The 18,779-nt window shown below is 39.9% G+C and overlaps 3 protein-coding genes across 3 annotated transcripts; 1 reads left to right on the top strand and 2 right to left on the bottom strand.

Moving 5' to 3' along the window:
- Window positions 1-4,115: 4,115 nt before the first annotated feature.
- On the bottom strand, window positions 4,116-4,874 carry LOC138002419 (uncharacterized). Its single transcript, XM_068848462.1, has one exon. The coding sequence runs from the start codon at window positions 4,872-4,874 to the stop codon at window positions 4,116-4,118; it is 759 nt and encodes a 252-aa protein (XP_068704563.1).
- Window positions 4,875-7,867: 2,993 nt separating this feature from the next.
- On the top strand, window positions 7,868-9,313 carry LOC138003038 (cannabinoid receptor 2-like). The gene has a single exon (XM_068848987.1). The coding sequence runs from the start codon at window positions 7,960-7,962 to the stop codon at window positions 9,016-9,018; it is 1,059 nt and encodes a 352-aa protein (XP_068705088.1). The 5' UTR covers window positions 7,868-7,959; the 3' UTR covers window positions 9,019-9,313.
- A 2,345-nt stretch (window positions 9,314-11,658) lies between these two features.
- LOC138002418 (uncharacterized) lies at window positions 11,659-15,153 on the bottom strand. The gene is made up of 2 exons (XM_068848461.1): window positions 14,171-15,153; window positions 11,659-11,800 (listed from the first exon to the last, which is right to left on the bottom strand). The coding sequence occupies exons 1-2, from the start codon at window positions 15,151-15,153 to the stop codon at window positions 11,659-11,661; spliced, it is 1,125 nt and encodes a 374-aa protein (XP_068704562.1).
- Between the last annotated feature and the right edge of the window lie 3,626 nt (window positions 15,154-18,779).

Below are 18,779 nucleotides of genomic sequence, written 5' to 3'. Positions count from 1 at the left end.
ACACTTTCAGAAACAAATGTGCTTCAGATGAAAACAACATGTCGGGAGATGCCAGGTAGGTGTTAACGGTGCTTTAGAAAAGGCTTGCTTGCGTATTCGGGTCTTTCCCTCAACAGGAAAAAGGAATAAAGGCTTTAATGTCCAGGAAAGATGTCTTGGTAAACTTGCCAACGGGGTTTGGCAAGTCGCTGATATTCCAGATTGCTCCAGTAGTTCACGCTGAACTCTCCAAATTCAATAACCCTTTTGTTGCGAAGCCAGTAGGTATTGTTATTTCGCCATTAGTGAGCTTAACAGGAGACTAGCAAATTCCCTGCAAGCGTTAGGAATCAAAACTGACTCCGTTGGCTAGGAAAATGTTGCGATCGAGAATGGAGAGTGTAGCGTTACGTTCAGATCGCTGGAATACCAACTGCAAAATGGAATGTGGAGAAATATGCTGTCCTCCGAATTTACAAGAAAAAATGATAGGCATCGTATACGAGTAGACGAAGCTCACTGTATTAGCCACTGGTATGTTCATGTGTCTCAGGCTTCTTTTTATTGTTACAGTATTTTGGAATCTTGATCCCATCTAATTAAATAATACATGTATATGTATGGTCTTGATCGCCTTTAGCGGTGAATCAGAATAGAGGATACATACTTTATTGAAAGGTCAATGAAGAATGGCAGCCATAGGCTGATGTGGACCTAAAAACTAATACAGTTAAAACAGTTAAAACTATACAAAATCACATTATTATTAAAAACTATATCTACAGGACTAATAATAATAATTATTAAAACTACTAAAATTACATAGCTATTTTAAAAATAGGGTACACAATGCAAATATATATAAACAATGAAACAACAACAATCACGAAGCTGGGCATTACAATTTAAATATAAATAAAATAGTCTAAATTCTTATGTAAATTAACAAAAGTTCCTTTTATAAAACTTACCTGATCAAGATTTCTTCAAGGCTAACTTAAACTTATTTACATTATCTAAATCCCTTGTTTCGTTATTGAGACTATTCCAAAGAATGGGTCCTCTAAATGGCAAGGATTGCCTTCCGAATTCCGTCTTTGCCTTTCTTAATCTAAACACCAATTTCCTTTTACGGGAATTTACTATTTCAAATTTTTGCGAGAGTCTGTGAGTGGAATTGCTCTTCATTACTTTGAACATTTTCACACCCAAGTGGGCCACTGAGTCAACGAAGTTAAACAGGACAGTTTGGGTTTTCAGGATTTATTTGAAGAAAATAATCTGAAGCTATCGAAAGTATTAAAATAACAATAATCCCTTCATAATTGAAAACTCTGATCGAAATTAATGTAGAAGAAATTTATAGCCTTATTTAAAAACTTACGTTTTCCAAGCCAGTCTAGACATTTAAAAATACATACAATCGCAGCGGAACAAGAACTATTGCATCCTAACATTACAATCACATGAAAAAAGTAGCATTTTTGGCGGGTCGGATTACATGACCTTTGACAGTCTAGGTCCAGTCTCCTTTGCTCATTTATACGCGAAACATTCCCCCCCCCCCCCCCCCCCCCGCAATGGGAAATGGTAATTTTCCATTCATAATCTCAAAAGCCTTCTGCTGCATGAATAGCACAAATCTTGGTAATGGGACGGAGGTAACTTCCTGTTCCAGTTTTCACTTTAACATTTCGCATGAGCCCATCTTCACCTGGAAACACTTGCGTTACTCTTCCTCTCATCCATGTTCCTCTGATGGCACTGGGGTCAGGCACAATGATAAAGTCGTCAACCCTGGCATTTCGGTTTCCTGTATTCTACTTCTTTCTGGGAACCATATGCTGGAGAACGTCTCTTGACCATTTCTTCCAAAATGAATCGACGATTTTTTGACAAAATTCAAATCCTTGGCACGGGTTTAAAGTTTCACGAAACGGTCCTTGTGGGACTGTGCTTGTTCCTAGAAAAATATCATTTGGACATAAATACGTGCCGTCGTTGGGATCTTCTGATAGCTTTCCAATTGGGCGCTGGTTCAAAAGATTGGCCACTTTAAGAAGACAGGTGTACAACTCCATCGGCATCAAAATAGTTTCTCCTATTGCTTTCTTTTATGCAGACTTCGTAGACTTCACAATAGATTCTGAGCAACCATTTTGGTGAGGGACTTAAGGCGTGGTGAACTGCCATTTCATCCCTCTGTCAGCACAATACTCCTTCAGCTGGTTGCCTTCCCAACCCTTGATCATATCATGAAGTTCACGCTCAGCTCCAACCATTTGAGAGTCGTTGTCCGAGATCATTAACTTTGGATAACCCCGGTAGGAGAAAAATCTTCGTAGGACTTGGAGAAAGTCCATGGTACTGGCATCTGTGGCTAGTTCATAATGGACTGCAGGTGTGTTCAGACAAGTTAAAATCACTCCATAATGCTTTGCTGTCTTGTTCCTACCAAGCTTTACTTTGATGGGCCCAAAATAGTCGCACTTGGTGTGATGGAAGGGTGGTGTGTAGGGTTGCAATCTTCATGAAGGGAGATCAGCCATCAACTAGGTCTCATCCTTTGCTTCAAATTCTCGACAGAAGGTGCATTTACGCTTGACAATCCTGGACACATTGTGACCTCTGACAATCGAATACTTCCGCCTGCATGCTGCCGTGGTGGCAGCAACACCTGAATGACCATACTGATGTGCCTGACGGGTGACTAACATAGATATCCAGTGTTTGTGTATCGTAAGACAGCAAAGATGGAGCGACTCGACCACCAACTCTTATGATTCCATTTTCATCAGCATATGGCGTCAATGTTTTGAAATCTCCTCTCTGCATTTTTGAAGTAAACCAGACCGGGCAAACTTAACCCAATATTCTTCTGCATCTTCAATATCTAAGGCGTTGAGTGGACCCACGTTTCCTTTCTGGTTACAGCCGACTCGTTTTAGCTTGCTGCGAAGGTTCTGGCAGAATCTCCTGACGTACGCAATAACTCGGATAAGTCTTCTCCAACTTGAGAAATCTTCACAGTTTAATATAGGCTCAAACAAGCAAGGGCAAGCAATTTGGATCCTCTGTCGTTCTTTATTCACTTCAATTGAATCAGGACTTCCTGTCTCCACAGGCCAAAGTGCTTCCTCTGTCTGCAGACATTCTGGACCTTTCATCCATCTGCCGTTCATTTCTTCAATGGTGATACCCTTTGTGATATCATCTGCGACGTTATGTTCTGTTGGGCAGTGTGACCAATTTGACGGCTCTGAGGTGCTCTGTATCTCTCCAATTCGAGATGACACAGACGGCTTTTAACTTCGTGAAGGACCCTGAATCCAGGCTAGTGCAACCCTGCTGTCTGACAAATATCGTACCCCCTCAAAGGTCAGGCGTGATTCCTCTAATATGGTCTTGCCGAGGCGACATGCTAATACAGCTCCTTGTAGTTCGAGACGAGGAATCGTTAACTCCTTTAGAGGTGCAACCCTTGATTTAGCAGCAATGGATCTGACACCAAACTTCCATCTGGCATAGGCAAAGGCTTCAAAGGCTTGGCATGGGGCATCACGAAACACAACTGATAAGCTTAGGAGCTCCAACCGCTTCAGAAGGTGTGAGACATCGATCGAACTTGATATGATTGAGTTTTGATAATTCTTCGAGCAACTTGAGCCATTTTTGTCTTGCTTCCGTTGGCACTTCTTCATCCCAATCCAATCCCAATTGCCATAGCTCCTGCATAGCAACCTTTAGCTTGATGAGAACTGCTGTTGCTGCGCCAATGGGATCGAAGATACCAGCCAGTTTACTCAGGAGAATTCTCTTCGTTAGCTTTAGAGGAATGAGCGTCTTTGCATTATTAGATTGGGTGGCATCAGGTGATATGACATCTTCAGGGAGCCAGAATGTTCTAAAACTCGTTACGTTTCTGCTTCGCTGCCAAGTACGACCTCTTCTAAATTACTATCATTAGCAAGGTTGCATGTGAAATCCACTTCTTTATATGAAAGGCACCTGTTTTGAAAACCTTGTCTATGCTTGACGTCGTAGCTTTGGCTTCCTCCACGTTTTGGACCGAGTCACAAATGTCGTCGACGTAAGCATTCTTTATGATTGCTTCAGCTGCCTTTGGGTTGCTTTCTTTATTCATCTCTGCCGTTTTTCGCATCGCTGTTATTGCCATGGTTGGTGCAGGACGGTCTCCAAACGTAAGAACAGTCTTCACGTAGACATCCAGTTCTCGCTCCTTCTCTCCAAATAAATCTGTGTACGTGTTGGTCAAATATTGGTATGGCGATCATGTGGTACATCTTTGTTATGTCACCACATAAAGCAAGATAATTCTCTCTGAATCGTATGAGGACGCCAAAGAGATGATTAAGTATATCTGGCCCTTTAAACCAGTAGTCGTTAAGCGTGTGACCGTTGAAAGAGGGTGAGATATTAAAGACAATTCTTATAGGTGTGGTTTTCTTCTCTGGACGAACAACAGCGTGATGCGCCACATAATGTATAGGTCCCTTGTACTCTTCAATTTCCTTTTCTGTTAACTTTCTGGAAAATCGCATTTCTTCCATTTCCTTAATCTGATCCCCGTACAATTTGGCGTATTCTGGTTTCTTCATCAAGCGTCGCTCGGTTGCTTCCAGCTTTTTCAAAACTTGCGTATAGTTGTTGCCGGGTAAACACGCGGGATCTTTCTTCCATGGGTACTTCTTAAGCCAACCCTTTCCTTGAAGTTTACAGCTTTCGTCTATTAGCTTTAGCTCTGCCTTCTCTTCTTTGGACATCTTCCCTGCTTCACAGGTGCATGACGAAACAGACACTCCCATGGCTTCTGTCTTCCAAAAGTCGGTGATATCTGTAGGCGTGGCCAGACGAACATGGAGGACTTGTTTCATTTGTGGAAGGACATCCTTGCACTATGATTCTCCGAGAAATCAATTTTCCCATCGATGAAGTTCTATATTGGACTGACAATACCTGCATGCTGGGATATACCTCTAATCAAGAAGGAAGATTAAAGGCCCACCTCCATCCAAAAGTCATTTCGGTCGTTTGTTTTTGTTTTTCAAATAACGACTTGTCCAAATACATGATGTGATTGACTAAAGGCACTCAGGCGAATCACGCGGGAAACAACATGTCAGATATTTAGGTAATTTCGTGTTACACGAAATTCAGTACACGGTGCGCAATGACTTTTGGGCGAATGTGGGCCTTTAAAAAACGTTCGTCGCGAACAAGATTGCACTCATCCGTGAAACAACTCAGCTAAGCCAATGGAAGTGCGTGAATACTAAACCGAACGTGGCGGATGACGTATCCAGAGGTCTATCAGCCGGGAGCCTTTATCAACACCCGATGGAAAAAGGGACCCGACTTTCTGTGGAAAACAGAAGATCACTCGCCTCAGCAGCTCTTTTTTCATGTGACAATCGATGACGAAGATCTAGAACTGAATAGACAAGCTAAAACTTTCACTGCTTCTGCAGGTGACAACACACACGATAGACCAGATGATACAATATTTCTCTTCCTGGTTCAAGTTGAAGGAACACATCGCATGGATGTTACGCTATCTTTCAAAGCTATTGTCAGCTCGCCAAAAGCCAAGAAAGAGGCAATATATTATTTTCTCTACTTAAAAACCTTTGCTAATCGCAGCCGAAGAAATACAGTGTGCTAGTGGTTTGTCAGCAAATGACCGTGCAAATCACATTAATACAGCTTTCCTAGCCCCAATGGTATAACCCATTACCCATAACCCTTTTTGTGTGGATAAGAATGCGCCATGGCGCACATCCACGGATAAGGAGGTCACACTGTTATCCAGAGCTCTCGATGTTCCAGAAGTTGTCTGCGATTAATCCAACCAAGGCACAAGGGCAGGACGGTATCCCGGGATGGCTCTTAAAGGGGAATGCTGGCCTCTTGAACGCGCCTGTTAGAGACATTTTAAACTCCTTCTTTTTCGAAGGCTGCCTACCATCATTCTGGAAAGATACAGATATCATCTCTGTCCCCAAACAGAGACATATCAGTGATGTAAACAAGCACCTTCGACACATATCACTTACACCTATTCTTTCCAAGATCGCCGAGGACTGTGTTGTAAACGTTTTTGTTAAACCTGCCGTGCTAAAGAAGATCGACGATAAGTAGTTTGGGACAATACCCAAATCATGCTCAACGCATGCGCTTGTAAGCATGACCCATAACTGGTATGTCAGCACTGACGGGAACGGGACCCCAATTAAAGTGGTGTTATTTGACTTCCGGAAAGCTTTTGATCTTATTGATCACAACATCAAGGTTCCGAAACTCCAGGAATATGACATCCCGAACCACATTTGGTGCTGGATTGTCGACTTCTCAAGGATCGGAAACAGAGAGTAAAACTGGCTGAAGTCTGTTTTTCCGAGTGGCGTTTCATTCCAGCTGGAGTCTCTCAGGGAACAAAATTAGGACCCTGGCTATTCTTAATAATGATTAATGATTTGAACGCAAGTGAGGAAGATATGTGGAAGTATGTGGACGATACTACAATATCTAAAGTGGTGAGGGAAGGTCAATGGAGCTGTATCCAGCAAGTAGTAGACGATCTTGTAAGACAGGCAAGGGATGATGGATTTCAACTGAATGAAAGGAAATGCTAAGAACTCAGCATAAGCTTTTCAAAGAATGAGTATATAAGTGTAAACGGTCAGACATTAGAGACTGCGAATAGTGTTAAACTACTTGGACTTTATATATGCAGTAATTTAAGTTGGAACGTCCATGTGTCAGAATAGGCCTTATGCGTGATGACGTCTGACCAGCTAATTTCACCACCAAGCCTCGTTTGCACAAAAAAATCTTACCTATGGTGAACCTCTAATGCGCTTCCGCGCCTGACCTTCGCTATCAATTATCAGATTTCACAAAGTTTATCCTTGTTCAGCCTTTTGGATTTCAACAAGAAAATGAGCTTTCCGAATTTTTTTGTTGATTACAGTAATTTTTTATGCCTCATGCTTTTTTTTTTACACCGAACGATTTTTACATTTCTTATTTGTGATCCTCTACACGGCGGACCTATATGAACCAGCCGGAGCCAACCGGTTTGCAGGTGCATTTTCATATTTACACGACTCCACGATTTTGCTAGCTGTAATCATTATCGTGTGTATGTTTAAAGCACATGTAAATAGTTACTTCCCCGTTCGCCTTGAACGGGGTCTTTTCCTCTTTTGCGTAACACCAAAGGCTTCTTGACGTTTTATAATATATTCGCATGTTACTGAATCTTTTCGCGGATTCCCCTAATTTTTTCAGTGATGCCTCGTACATTAAATCACTTAAATTACCCTGAACGATTTTCGTATGTTTATTTTTTATCGTCTACATATGTACTGAGGCTACGTAAACGGTTATTTGTTCGTTCGCCTTGAATGCGGTCTTTTGTCATTTGCGTAACTCAAATAGCTTTTTATTTTTTTATTATATATTCGTATGTTTTCCTTTTTTTTAAATTAATTTTTCATTATTATTCTTCTTTGGGCATTGAACTGTAATAAATTCAGTTGTCAATGAACTTATGTCACTCGCATTACACTTGCATTAGCACTGGCTTTTAAAGAAATACTAAACGAAAAGAACCAACAAAGTACACCAGCAAAATATAAAAAAGTTATCATGCAGGACTCTTGCCAGTTTATCCAGGGATGTTCATCACGAATTTATTCTAATTGTGTTCAATTTAAACAAGTGTCAAATTTGATGCTGAAAGAAGACTGCTTGTCATTGTATTTGCTCACAACCTCTGAAACGAATCTGAAACAAAATCCCCGCATGACGAAAATGATGTGCATGTTTGCACAGATAAAGTGCTAATATTTCATCGGTAAAAAAACCGGGCCATTCCCCTGGATTTCTGACTGAGTCTTAACACGTAAATTTTCAAGCTCTCGAGGATCATATTAAGCATAACAAATTGTCGACACGATGTTTTTCGTTGCATACAACATGAACTATTCGTTGAACGAATCTAAAGCTCTTGGCGACACAATTGCCCAAGGCGGTGGGGATCTTTGGAATCAGTTTCTCACAATCTCAATGATTTCCGCAGTTTATCTCTCCATTTTATCAGTTGTAACCACTTTGGCAAATGGTGTTCTTCTCGTAGCTTTGTATCAAGATCCTTTTAAAGTACTTCGTCAACCGCCAACAATTTTCATCACCGGTTTAGCGCTTGCAGATTTTCTCACCGGCGTTGTGGTAGAACCCCTTTTCGCTTACTTCTACTTCAAAGTCTACAGCAACACTATCACCAACGAGGAGTACAACAAAATCCTTAAAGCGGCAGGAATTCTCTCTAGCATTACGATGAACGTGTCTTTCCTGACAATCCTGTTTCTGTCCTGGATTCAACTGATCGCCATTTCATTTCCTCTTTGGCATAAAGAGTTCATCACTGGCAGGAGAGTATTGGCTTGCGTGTGCGGAATCTGGATCTATTCTCTCTTATTCTCGACCTTGCTGCTGATGGGAGTTCCTGAAAAGATTTTTCAAAAACTAGACGTATTTATTAATCTTTCCCTTATACATGCTCTTATACTTTTTGCTTACATATTGCTTCATGTCTCATATAGACGTCAAGTAAGGCAAAGCCTTATTGCCTTCTCACGTTGCGACCAGTTTGCTGAAACCAGAATTGCAAACGCTGTGGAGTACCGTCGAAGAAAAGACCAGCGATATTTCGCAATGGTGAGCTTACTACTCACAACATGTCTCCTGGTGTTTACTGTTCCAGTGACTGTAATGTGGTACTTAACACTTTATTGCGTCCCTGGGACTTATGAAGCTCAAGTTAAAGCTACAATCGCTAACATAGCAGTTGACACTACTTTGTTTCTTAAGTTCTTGATCGACCCATTTATATATGCATGGAGGTTGCCCAAGTTCAGACAAGCTGTCAGAGCGATTTTTTGGAGAAGAATGTCCTCGACAGTGGATGTCATAACAATGGTTACTATTAAGTTTCGTACAGGCTCAACAGGTTGAAAAAAATGATTAGTTAAGGCAGACAAAAAGATAAACCAAGAGCATTCCTTTTTCACTGCTGGCGTGCTTTCATGCATGTACGCGCGAAAGAGGTTTACAGCTGAAACAATAACCGTTACGTTTCAGCGCAAGTTGTCATCAATTCTGTATAGGTCACATATGGGCGGATATTTCGCGAATTCAAACAAATGAATGATATTAAAACCGAAAAAACAGAAACGGCGTAAAACGGCGTAGATTTATGAATACGTCTTCTTAGCTTTTGTAACTAGTGGTTCTTTGTTCTTATGTCAAGTTTATAAATAAATGAAGGGGTAGTTTCTAAAGAAACTGTGGTGCTGCGTCGGTGGGGAAGTAGTATACAAAAATTTGGTTTTATCAACGGAGTTGATAAATGTAAATTGGCCACCGTACAGAGATTCTAAAAGCTGACGTTTCGAGCGTTAGCCCTTCGTCAGAGCGATTCGCTCTGATTCGCTCTGACGAAGGGCTAACGCTCGAAACGTCAGCTTTTAGAATCTCTGTACGGTGGCCAATTTACATTTATCAACTCCGTTGATAAAACCAACAGTTTGTAAATAGTTGATCTCTTGTCCATTTTTATTCCGTTGAACAAATTTTAAGCAGTTGCATTTAAATTTAGGTCAGATGGCAAATGATAGAGTACTCGTGGAGATAGAAAAGGGACCGTGAGTTTTTATTTCTGAAAATTAAAAATATAAAAATAAATTGAGTTTCCGGTATTTTTCGCAAGTAGGCTGTTGCAAGGCCAAGTTGACCAATGGGGTTACAATATACAAAATATGGTCCCGAAGGAAACAGTTAGTTTTGTTTTCCCGAGAGTCCTCATGTTTCCCGTGACGAAGTCGAGAGAAACATCAGGACTCGAAGGAAAACAAAACTAACTGGTTTCCCGAGGGACCAGACATTAAGTGCTTTGTTATATATTTAGACTTTTCGTGCAACAATCGCGCAAAACATCCGGGGCGGGCAACAACTGCGGAATTGTATCCCGGTCGGGATACATTTGAATTTGATCAGGGCCACGTGACCAAGAATCAACCAATCACAGTGCTCGTTTTGTTGAGCGAAAGTCTAGGTATATAACAAAGAGATTTAGCTTCGCGTTTTCGTGAAACAACAACTTACGGCATCGTGTAAGAATGAAAAATCGCTTATTCTAACTTGCTTCTCTCTTTGGAGAATTTTCTCAACATCATCTGTAGACAAGAGGGAAGACAAAAATTAATCAAAACCAACAAGTTTCTTTGATTTTTGACTAAACGCAAATTTCAGCCGTAAACGCGATGCTAAATCCGAAGAGAGGTGTTAGTACGCCTCAGCGTTTCTGTTCGACAAAAAAGCGGCTAAACATGGAATAAAAAAAACTCCAAACCTTCTTTTAATAAAATGTATTTCCTGATGAAATCTAGTATAGGCTTGATTAGCCGCTCTTGAAGCTCACGAGAAATCCCTGATCTATTAAATGTTTGCTGCCGAAGAGGTTCGGTTACAGGATAAACAAAAAGAGGAGGAAGCCAAAAAGACAGCTATTGAAGAATTCAAACTAATGAATGAAAAAGGCCTTTATCCTTAAGACTAAATGGATTCGTTCGAAAGATTCGAAGAAACTAAACTTCCACCAAAAGATGCGTTCTACAGCATTTTGAATGATGAGCACATCTCTGATGAGCAATGCGAACACGCTCAGAACGTCTGGAGCACTTTCAAAATAAAAACATGGGTGACTTCCACGATCTGTATTTGTATCTTTTTCTGGCAGATGTCTTCGAGAACGATGACGATGAATGCTTTCAGTGGTGCCATGTCAGACATCTCAACCCTAAACCAAAGGATGCTCAGAGAATCGGCAGGTCCAACCAAGAATTCGCTGGGAGGCTTTACAGCTAAAACACGTTAAGAAAGTTGGAAGACAGAACAGCTTTCGAATTAACCTATTCGGGTTTGAAGCAGGACACAAGTTTCCACTTCATGTATCAAGGGAAAAGTTCGAAGACGAGATGAGTCTGTTGTTTAACCGAAGATGAAAATAGTCATTACGTGCTGATAAGAGATTTCAATATATTAATGCACAGCATAACTAAGGACAAAGAAACACTTCTGCATGTACTGCCTTCAGCATTTCTCCTCGGAAGCCAAATGCTGAAAGCATTGCATGCAGAAAACGGTCTTGAGTTGAACGGAGAAAAAGCAATCAAAATTTCTGAAAAAGGTTCGAAGGTTGAATTCTCAAATCATTTCAAACAGTTACCTGTTCCTTTCGTGATCAACGCTGACTTCGAAGCCATCACAGAAAAAGTCGGCGGTTGTGTTCCAGAGACGAAATCCTTCACTAAACTATATCACAAACACATTGGATGTGGATATGGATACAAGGTTGTTTGCTGTTACGATGATAAGTTCAGCAAACCAGTGCACGTCTTCAGAGGAAAACGCAATTCATGAGTTCATGGAAAGATTGTTAGAAGAAGTTAAATATTGCAAAAAGACAATCGTGAAACATTTAAACAAATCTCTTCGCATGGCAGATGAAGAAGAAAACAATTTCCCAAAATCTACAACTTGTCATATCTGTGAAATATCATTTAAAGAATCCGACATCAAAGTCAGAGAGCACTGTCACATCACTGGCAAGTTCAAAGGATCAGCTAACCAAACTTCAAGATAACTAAAAAGGTGCCTGTTATCTTTCACAACCTGCGAGGATACGACAGCCACTTCATCATGAAAGAAATTGGAGCCATCGCAAACAAGCATACAACTGTAAACGAAAAAGGTGAACGAAAATAAATTCCAATTAACGTCATTCCAGACAAAATGGAAAAGTACATGAGTTTTATGCTTGGAAGGAATCTGGTCTTCATCATCGACAGTTTTCAGTTTATGAGCTCTAGTCTTGAAAAGATCGCTACGAATCTTTTTGATGAAGATTTCAAACACACAGCTGACACACAAAGAAGAGTTCAAACTAATGGATGGAAAAGGAATTTATTCTTATGACTAAATGGATTCGTTCGAAAGATTCGAGGAAACTTAACTTTCACCAAAAGATGAGTTCTACAGAATTTTGAATGATGAGCACATCTCTGATTAGTACTAAATACAAAAACGCTCAGAACGTCTGGAGCACTTTCAATATAAAAAACATGGGTGGCTTCCACGATCTGTATTTGAGGTCGGATGTTCTTTTTCTGGCAGATGTCTTCGAAAACTTCAGAAAGACTTGTCTGCAGCATTATCGGTTGGATCTTTGTCAATATTTCTCCAGTCCAGGATTGTCTTGGGATGCAATGTTGAAAAAGACAAACATAGGATTGGATCTGTTGACTGATGGACATCAAGAAAGGAATCAGAGGCGGAATAAGCTACATCGCCAACCGTTATGACAAAGCGAACAACAAGTACATGAAGAATTATGATAAAGATAAAGATGTTTAACAACACATTCTCGCATTAAAAATTAATTACAATATGCTTACAAGGTTCGGGAAATTACCAAAAACCTTATTGTGACTGGGTTTACAAAGTAATTAAAAATTATAAAACCTACAAGAGTTACATAAATTTCAATCATAACTACTAAGAAAAGTTATACTAAGAAACATTTAGCAATTAATTTTAAAAGATGTTGTGTTTGCCATTAGGACAGTACTAGGGAAGAAGCTTCGCCTAAAACGCTCGGTTCTGCATTTAAAAGACGTCCAAGCGGTACAATTTCTAAGGAAATAGTCATGGGCCATAGACCTTATCGGGGTTAGATGTTTTGACAAGGGTCCGCCTTTGGTAATTTTATCAAAAGCCCTCATACAGAGATCATTGCGCCTATCTTCAATTCTAGCGATTTTAGCAAGTTGTAAGGCTTCCTGGTATGAGGATCGAGGGTATATTATCCTTAAAGCTCGCATTTGGACCCGCTCTATTTCACTAGACAGATAGGCGGGAAGGGCGTTATGCCAAACCAGGCAACAATAGTCTAGGACGGAACGTATGAGAGCGACGTAGATAACAAGAAGATCAGCCACATTGTCGCCACCTCTACGTAGAACACGGATAATGTGCAGACGCTTGGATGCCTTGAAAACAATCATACAGATGTGCTCATTCGATTTGAAATTGTCCTGGATAACCAAAGTTAAAACCTTGTGCGAACGAATTGTTTCGAGTACTTGTCCATCAATTCGTAAAAGAGGTTAGCTGAGGGATCGCTTTCAAGAAACACACACGCAGCTCTTTACACCTATTAGCATTAACCTTCATCAGGTTCATCGAAGCCCAGAAACTGACAGTGTTAAAGTAGACTGAAAGGACGCACTACCATTCTTAGTAAGACGTTCCGAAATAGAAACATCATCTACAAACTTCCAGAGATTCGTCTCAGGGGTAGATATGGATAAATCATTGATTATAATGCGGAATAGGATAGGGCCCAGTTTAGTTCCCTGGGGTACCCCGGCATTGACTGGCAGCCAATTCGAAAACGCTTCTCCAATTTTTACGCGTTGTCTTTGGTTTGACCGCGCACCGGTGGCTCAGTTGGTTAAGCACCGGGCTGTCGCGCGGGAGGTCGTGAGTTCAACTCCGGCCGGACCAACACTCAGGGTCTTTAAATAACTGAGGAGAGAGTGCTGCCTTTGTAATTACATCTGCAAATGGTTAGACTCTCTAGTCTTCTCAGATAAGGACGATAAGCCGGAGGTCCCGTCTCACAACCCTTCAATGTTCATAATCCTGTGGGACGTAAAAGAACCCACACACTTGTCGCAAAGAGTAGGGCATGTAGTTCCCGGTGTTGTGGTCTTTCTTCTGTGATGTATCATGGTTGGGAGGGTAAATGCTCGGAGAAATTAGCTACACCAAGCTACTCTAAAAATTCGAGGGTAAATAAAGATATATGATATGATGATGATGATATGATGAGAGGAAACTAATGATCCATGGTTTTAGACATCGTCTAACACCCAAATCTACCAGTTTTCTAATCAGGACATTGTAACCAATACGGTCAAAGGCTTTCGAAAAGTCCAAGAAGGAAAGGCGGAGGTGTTTATTAGGTGAATATAGATAGGACAACCAGGTATGCATTATGTCAAGGAGGCCAAAAACGGTGGATGCACCATTTAAGCAACCAAACAGGTTAGAGCTGATCCCATTCCTGATATCGTCAATCATCCACGTGACCACGAAGTCCTCTAAAATCTTAGACAGACAGGGCGTAAGGGATATAGGTCTAAAATCACCTTCATATGTAGGAGACTGGATCTTTGGAATTGGTGTAACGTTTGAATCTTTCCAAATAGCAGGAACAATTCCAGAAGCAAGGGTTGCACTAAAAATTGTGGTGACAGGTTCCGCTAATTCATAGGCGAATTCTTTCAGAATACGACATGGCACATTGTCAGGTCCCTGTGCTTTGAAAGGTTGAACTGCCAAGAGCTTCCTGCAAAGTTCCTGGGGCTGGATAGTTGGAACACAAGTCTCGGCCAATAAGAAAGCTTGTATTGTAGTGGCATCCAAAGGTGGAATATCCTCATTAACGGAAACATAAAATCTGTTTAAGGTGTCAGCTAACTCCATCTCATTCAGGACTTTACCATCACATTCCAGCGAGTAAGACGTTGCTTTCTCGGACCTGCCGGTCAGTCTGTTGACAGTACCCCACCAACTGCGGCAGTCGTCTTTCCTTAAATCCTGGACTTTGTTTTTATAGTATGCTTTCTTTCTTTCTGCAATTTCTTGTTGTACTTTATGCCTTAGTGACCGCCACAGGGGCAGGTTTAGATTGTGAAAGGCTTTCTGTCGGTCTTTAATTAATAATTTAATGGCTGGAGTAATCCAAGGCTTGTCACTATGGTTACACTTTAAGGTTTTCAGAGGGAATGTAAGATCCACCGCTAAAATTAGCTGTGATGTAAAGGCGGCAGCAAAATCATCGGCCGTTGGAGTGGAACCAAGTTCACTATGCCAGTCATGTGCGGTTACCAACCTCCCAGACCGGGGGTACCGACGTACCAGGCGCTTAATGGGCTTTGCGCGTGTTACATTTCCCAAACTAGGTAACCATTGCACAATGTTATGATCGCTTGATCCTACTGGAGCCAAAATACGCGGGCCCATATATTTGTTATGCAAATTTGTGACTATAAGATCTAAAATGGCAGAGCCTCTAGTCGGTAATTGCACAACTTGTTTTAGGTTATGACTAGACAGAAGGTGTGAAATATCAAAATCTTTTAAATCACCAAAAGGCGCTGCTGTCGAGGAAGAAAACGCTCACCGCACGGGGAAAAAACGAGGTAACAATCCTAGGCACATTATTGCTAAGCTTTATAGTAGGCCCTTCAATAAAAAAATTAATACAAGTTTCGAAGAGTGAAGACGGAAGAGCAACTCTTGGTGGGGCAAGAATTGTTGAAGATTTTTCTCCGTGTGACTTTGAAACTCGCAAGAGGGCGCTCCCACTGATGAAAAAGGCTTATGACGAAGGAAAAAAGGTTAGATTTGCCAGATGAGAGGGATACTTTGGGTAAATGGAAGAGAAATTTCAGACGTCGTTTAGCTTACTTCCTATACCTTTAATAATTAAGTTGAATGACAGTGAAACAATTCGGAAATCCATTTTTTATGTTGCGACACTCAGCAAAAAGCAAGCGCAAAGGTAAACTGCGCGATGTCCTCATGTGTGCCGGCGACTTTTTTGTTTTTATTTGTTTTTATTTTGTTTATGTGCGCCATGTTTTTAATAGTAACTTTTTATGAAACATATAATTTGTCTCCTTCGAGCATTCATCGAATAAGTACTATTTTTTCGATGGTAACTTGCTCGTGAAGATTGGTAGGTCTTTGATCGTGTTTATCCTTTAGGTGTTTACCGATGACGGAATACTTACATCTTAAAGAAATGCCACGGAAAATTTGACTGCCTTATTTACGAGATGCTTTTGATAAGGAAAAAGAGACCGACTCTGAACACTCAAAATGACTCCATTCCAGCGAAACTGTTTATTTAAAATTTTTCCCATTCTTTTGTTTTTTCCCGCCTCGTTTATTCCAATGTAATTTGTCACTTACTATTGTATATATGACGTTCACTATCTGGTTATTTTGCATTTGATAATGGTGACATGTCGTCGCCGAGACGTCATGTTTTTATATCGCTATTTTTTATTCTAAAATGTTTCTAAAAACCTCTCATCATTATAGACGGTTTAGAAACAAAACTGTTGCAGTTTGCCGATGACACAACAGCTATTCTATCAGATTTGGATTCTGCTCAAGCCTTCTTTATATTACTTGAACTGTTTGAGAAAGCGTCTGGACTTGAACTTAACATGACGAAAACAGAAGCAATGTGGATTGGCTCCTGTCAGAACTGTGAAAGTGAACCATTAGGAGTTTTTAGAATTAGAATTTTTAGGAATCTTTATAACATATGATGTACAACTATTGGTTGAAAAAAATTAAAAATACAATAAATCTATGGAAGTCAAGAGGGCTATCGATTCATGGCAAGGTAAACATCATAAAAACCCTTCTACTCCCAAAAATGATTTATGCTAGTTCGGTGATATGTACTCCGCCAGATGTCATAAAAGAATTGAACACTCTGGTCTTTCATTCTTTGTGGAATGGGAAAGAAAAAGTTACCCGACTCTCGACGTACGCACCTTATGATCAAGGGGGCCTTAAAATGTTAAAATAGAATAGTTGACCCAGAACATTCCAATGTTTGGAAGGTATACCTAAATTACTTATTACGGAACGAAGGGGGATTATTTTTAATTCAATGTAATTATGACATTAACCAACTAATACTTCCAATAAGCTTTTATCGTGAACTATTAGAATGGTGGTCAAAAGTAAGAGAAATCGAAGATCCGGACATTTACAAATACATTTTATGGAATATCAAGGAAATAAAGATTGAGGGTAAAAGTGTCTTTTACAAACATTTTTTTGATAATAAATATTATATGGAGGAGAGCGTTTTACTGGGAACTAAACCATTCGTAGATTCCATACCGTCGCTACTTCATCCGGGACCCGAGTGGCTTATTTTCCGTATGTCACCTTTGTGGGTGTCGTATCGTTCAATAACGTCACGATTCCCGCCTTTTGCTTTTGTTTCCGCGTCGCGTTTGTTGTTTAGAATAAGAGCATGGCGAGCAGGTTTGCGTCCATCAGCGAGGAAGAAGTTAAAGAGTTTACAGAAAACCTTGAAAACGAGAACACGAAGAAGAATATTTTCTGTTTGCTATAAAGCCCAGCCGTATTTGTAAAACTTGACTAATTTGAAACACAATAAAATGGGAAATATTCAATATTTATTTTCACATAATAAAAAGAACATTACACGTTGGCTCGAAGAGATGAATTTTATGTTCTCGTGGCACGAGAACATAAAATTCATATCTTCTCGCCACCGTGTAATATCCTCTATTAAATACACCACTGATCTGCTTTATGATATGTCAAATATTGCATCTTTGAAATGTCGTCAGGGGTGCAGGTTTGAAGAGCTCTAACTTTCTAACGTGGACAGGTCTAAGGGAATCAGTTCCGTTGAAACTGCGTTGTAATATGCCCAACTTGGCAGTTATTTATGATCTGGAAAACTTTAAATGTTGTGACTATTATTTCTATCTTATAAAGCAAAAATATGAAAAACCAAGTAAGCGGAGAAAGCTGAAGGAAGAATTTAATCTAGAAGACAAACAAGTTTCGGAGGCATTTGTGATGCCACTGCGAGTTGCTAATGAACCTTATTTACGGTCCTTTCAGTATAAGGTTTTAAATTCAATTTTACATACAAATGAATTACTTTGTAAAATAGGCTACGTTACAAATCCAAACTGTTCTTTCTGTCAACAGACTATAGAAACAATACCTCATATTTTTTTGACTGTTCCTTTGCTATATCTTTTTGGAAAGAGGACTATGAACAAATTTTAAGTAACCTTAAAAGTTGCGAAAGCCTCACGCCAGAATACCGCGATGTTATATTAGGGTTCTCAGAGGAGAAGATGGATCTCAGGCTAAATTAAATACTTATTTTAGGAAGATCGTATTTGTGGACATGCCCATGTTTGAGCCGCTTCAAAAGAATTTTGATAAATAAATATCAAATCGAAAAATATATCTCTCTTACATTAAGTAATTCAAATTTTTTCAAGAAAAAATGGAAAATGCTCAAGGGAATAAATTTTGGACAGTGAGTCCACAATTATTTAACCTTACTTTATTTACCTTGTTTCAATTTAATCCCTACTATTCTTACTTTTCTACTTAAAATAACCTTTTGTAAAAAATGATTTAGGAAAAAAAAAAGCTTATCCAACTTCTTGCCAATTGTTTAAGTTCAGCTTTTTTTAAATTTACATCTACCCTCTAGTAGAGATCGCTGTATAGTTTATTACATTTATATCTTTTGTAGCTAAATAAAGTTAATGAAAAAATAAAAAAAAGGGTTAGCAAAAGAGGGGGCCAACGTACACCGACAGGAAGATTGTCCACGGTTGCTTGCTTCAAAACTCTGTTATTTAGGGGATTAAAATAGAAGTAAAAATACACCAGAATTTCTTACCCTGCCTCTTTGTATTATTTATGGTCTGTTCTTAGCATTTTTGGCCGTTTAAGCGCGATTATATAGTTTTAACTGATCGTGATGCTCAAATTACATCGCTAGCTTGGGGTACCTGTGGTTTGCCCAACTGTTTGCCCACGGCCTGCTCCCGTCTGACCTT

This window comes from Montipora foliosa, chromosome 5 (genome assembly GCF_036669935.1).
Source record: "Montipora foliosa isolate CH-2021 chromosome 5, ASM3666993v2, whole genome shotgun sequence".
Classification (NCBI taxonomy): Eukaryota; Metazoa; Cnidaria; class Anthozoa; order Scleractinia; family Acroporidae; genus Montipora; species Montipora foliosa.
This window is presented reverse-complemented; position numbering and strand designations above follow the sequence as displayed.

What these genes read in the sequence shown, in the direction of transcription:
- LOC138002419 (XM_068848462.1), bottom strand. Translation starts at nt 4,874, where the DNA reads ATGAAACAAGTCCTCCATGTTCGTCTGGCCACGCCTACAGATATCACC.
- LOC138003038 (XM_068848987.1), top strand. Translation starts at nt 7,960, where the DNA reads ATGTTTTTCGTTGCATACAACATGAACTATTCGTTGAACGAATCTAAA.
- LOC138002418 (XM_068848461.1), bottom strand. Translation starts at nt 15,153, where the DNA reads ATGGGCCCGCGTATTTTGGCTCCAGTAGGATCAAGCGATCATAACATT. An exon ending in AATGGGATCAGCTCTAACCT is followed by an intron (nt 11,801 to 14,170) that starts GTTTGGTTGCTT and finishes TTTCGTTTACAG; the next exon opens with TTGTATGCTTGTTTGCGATG.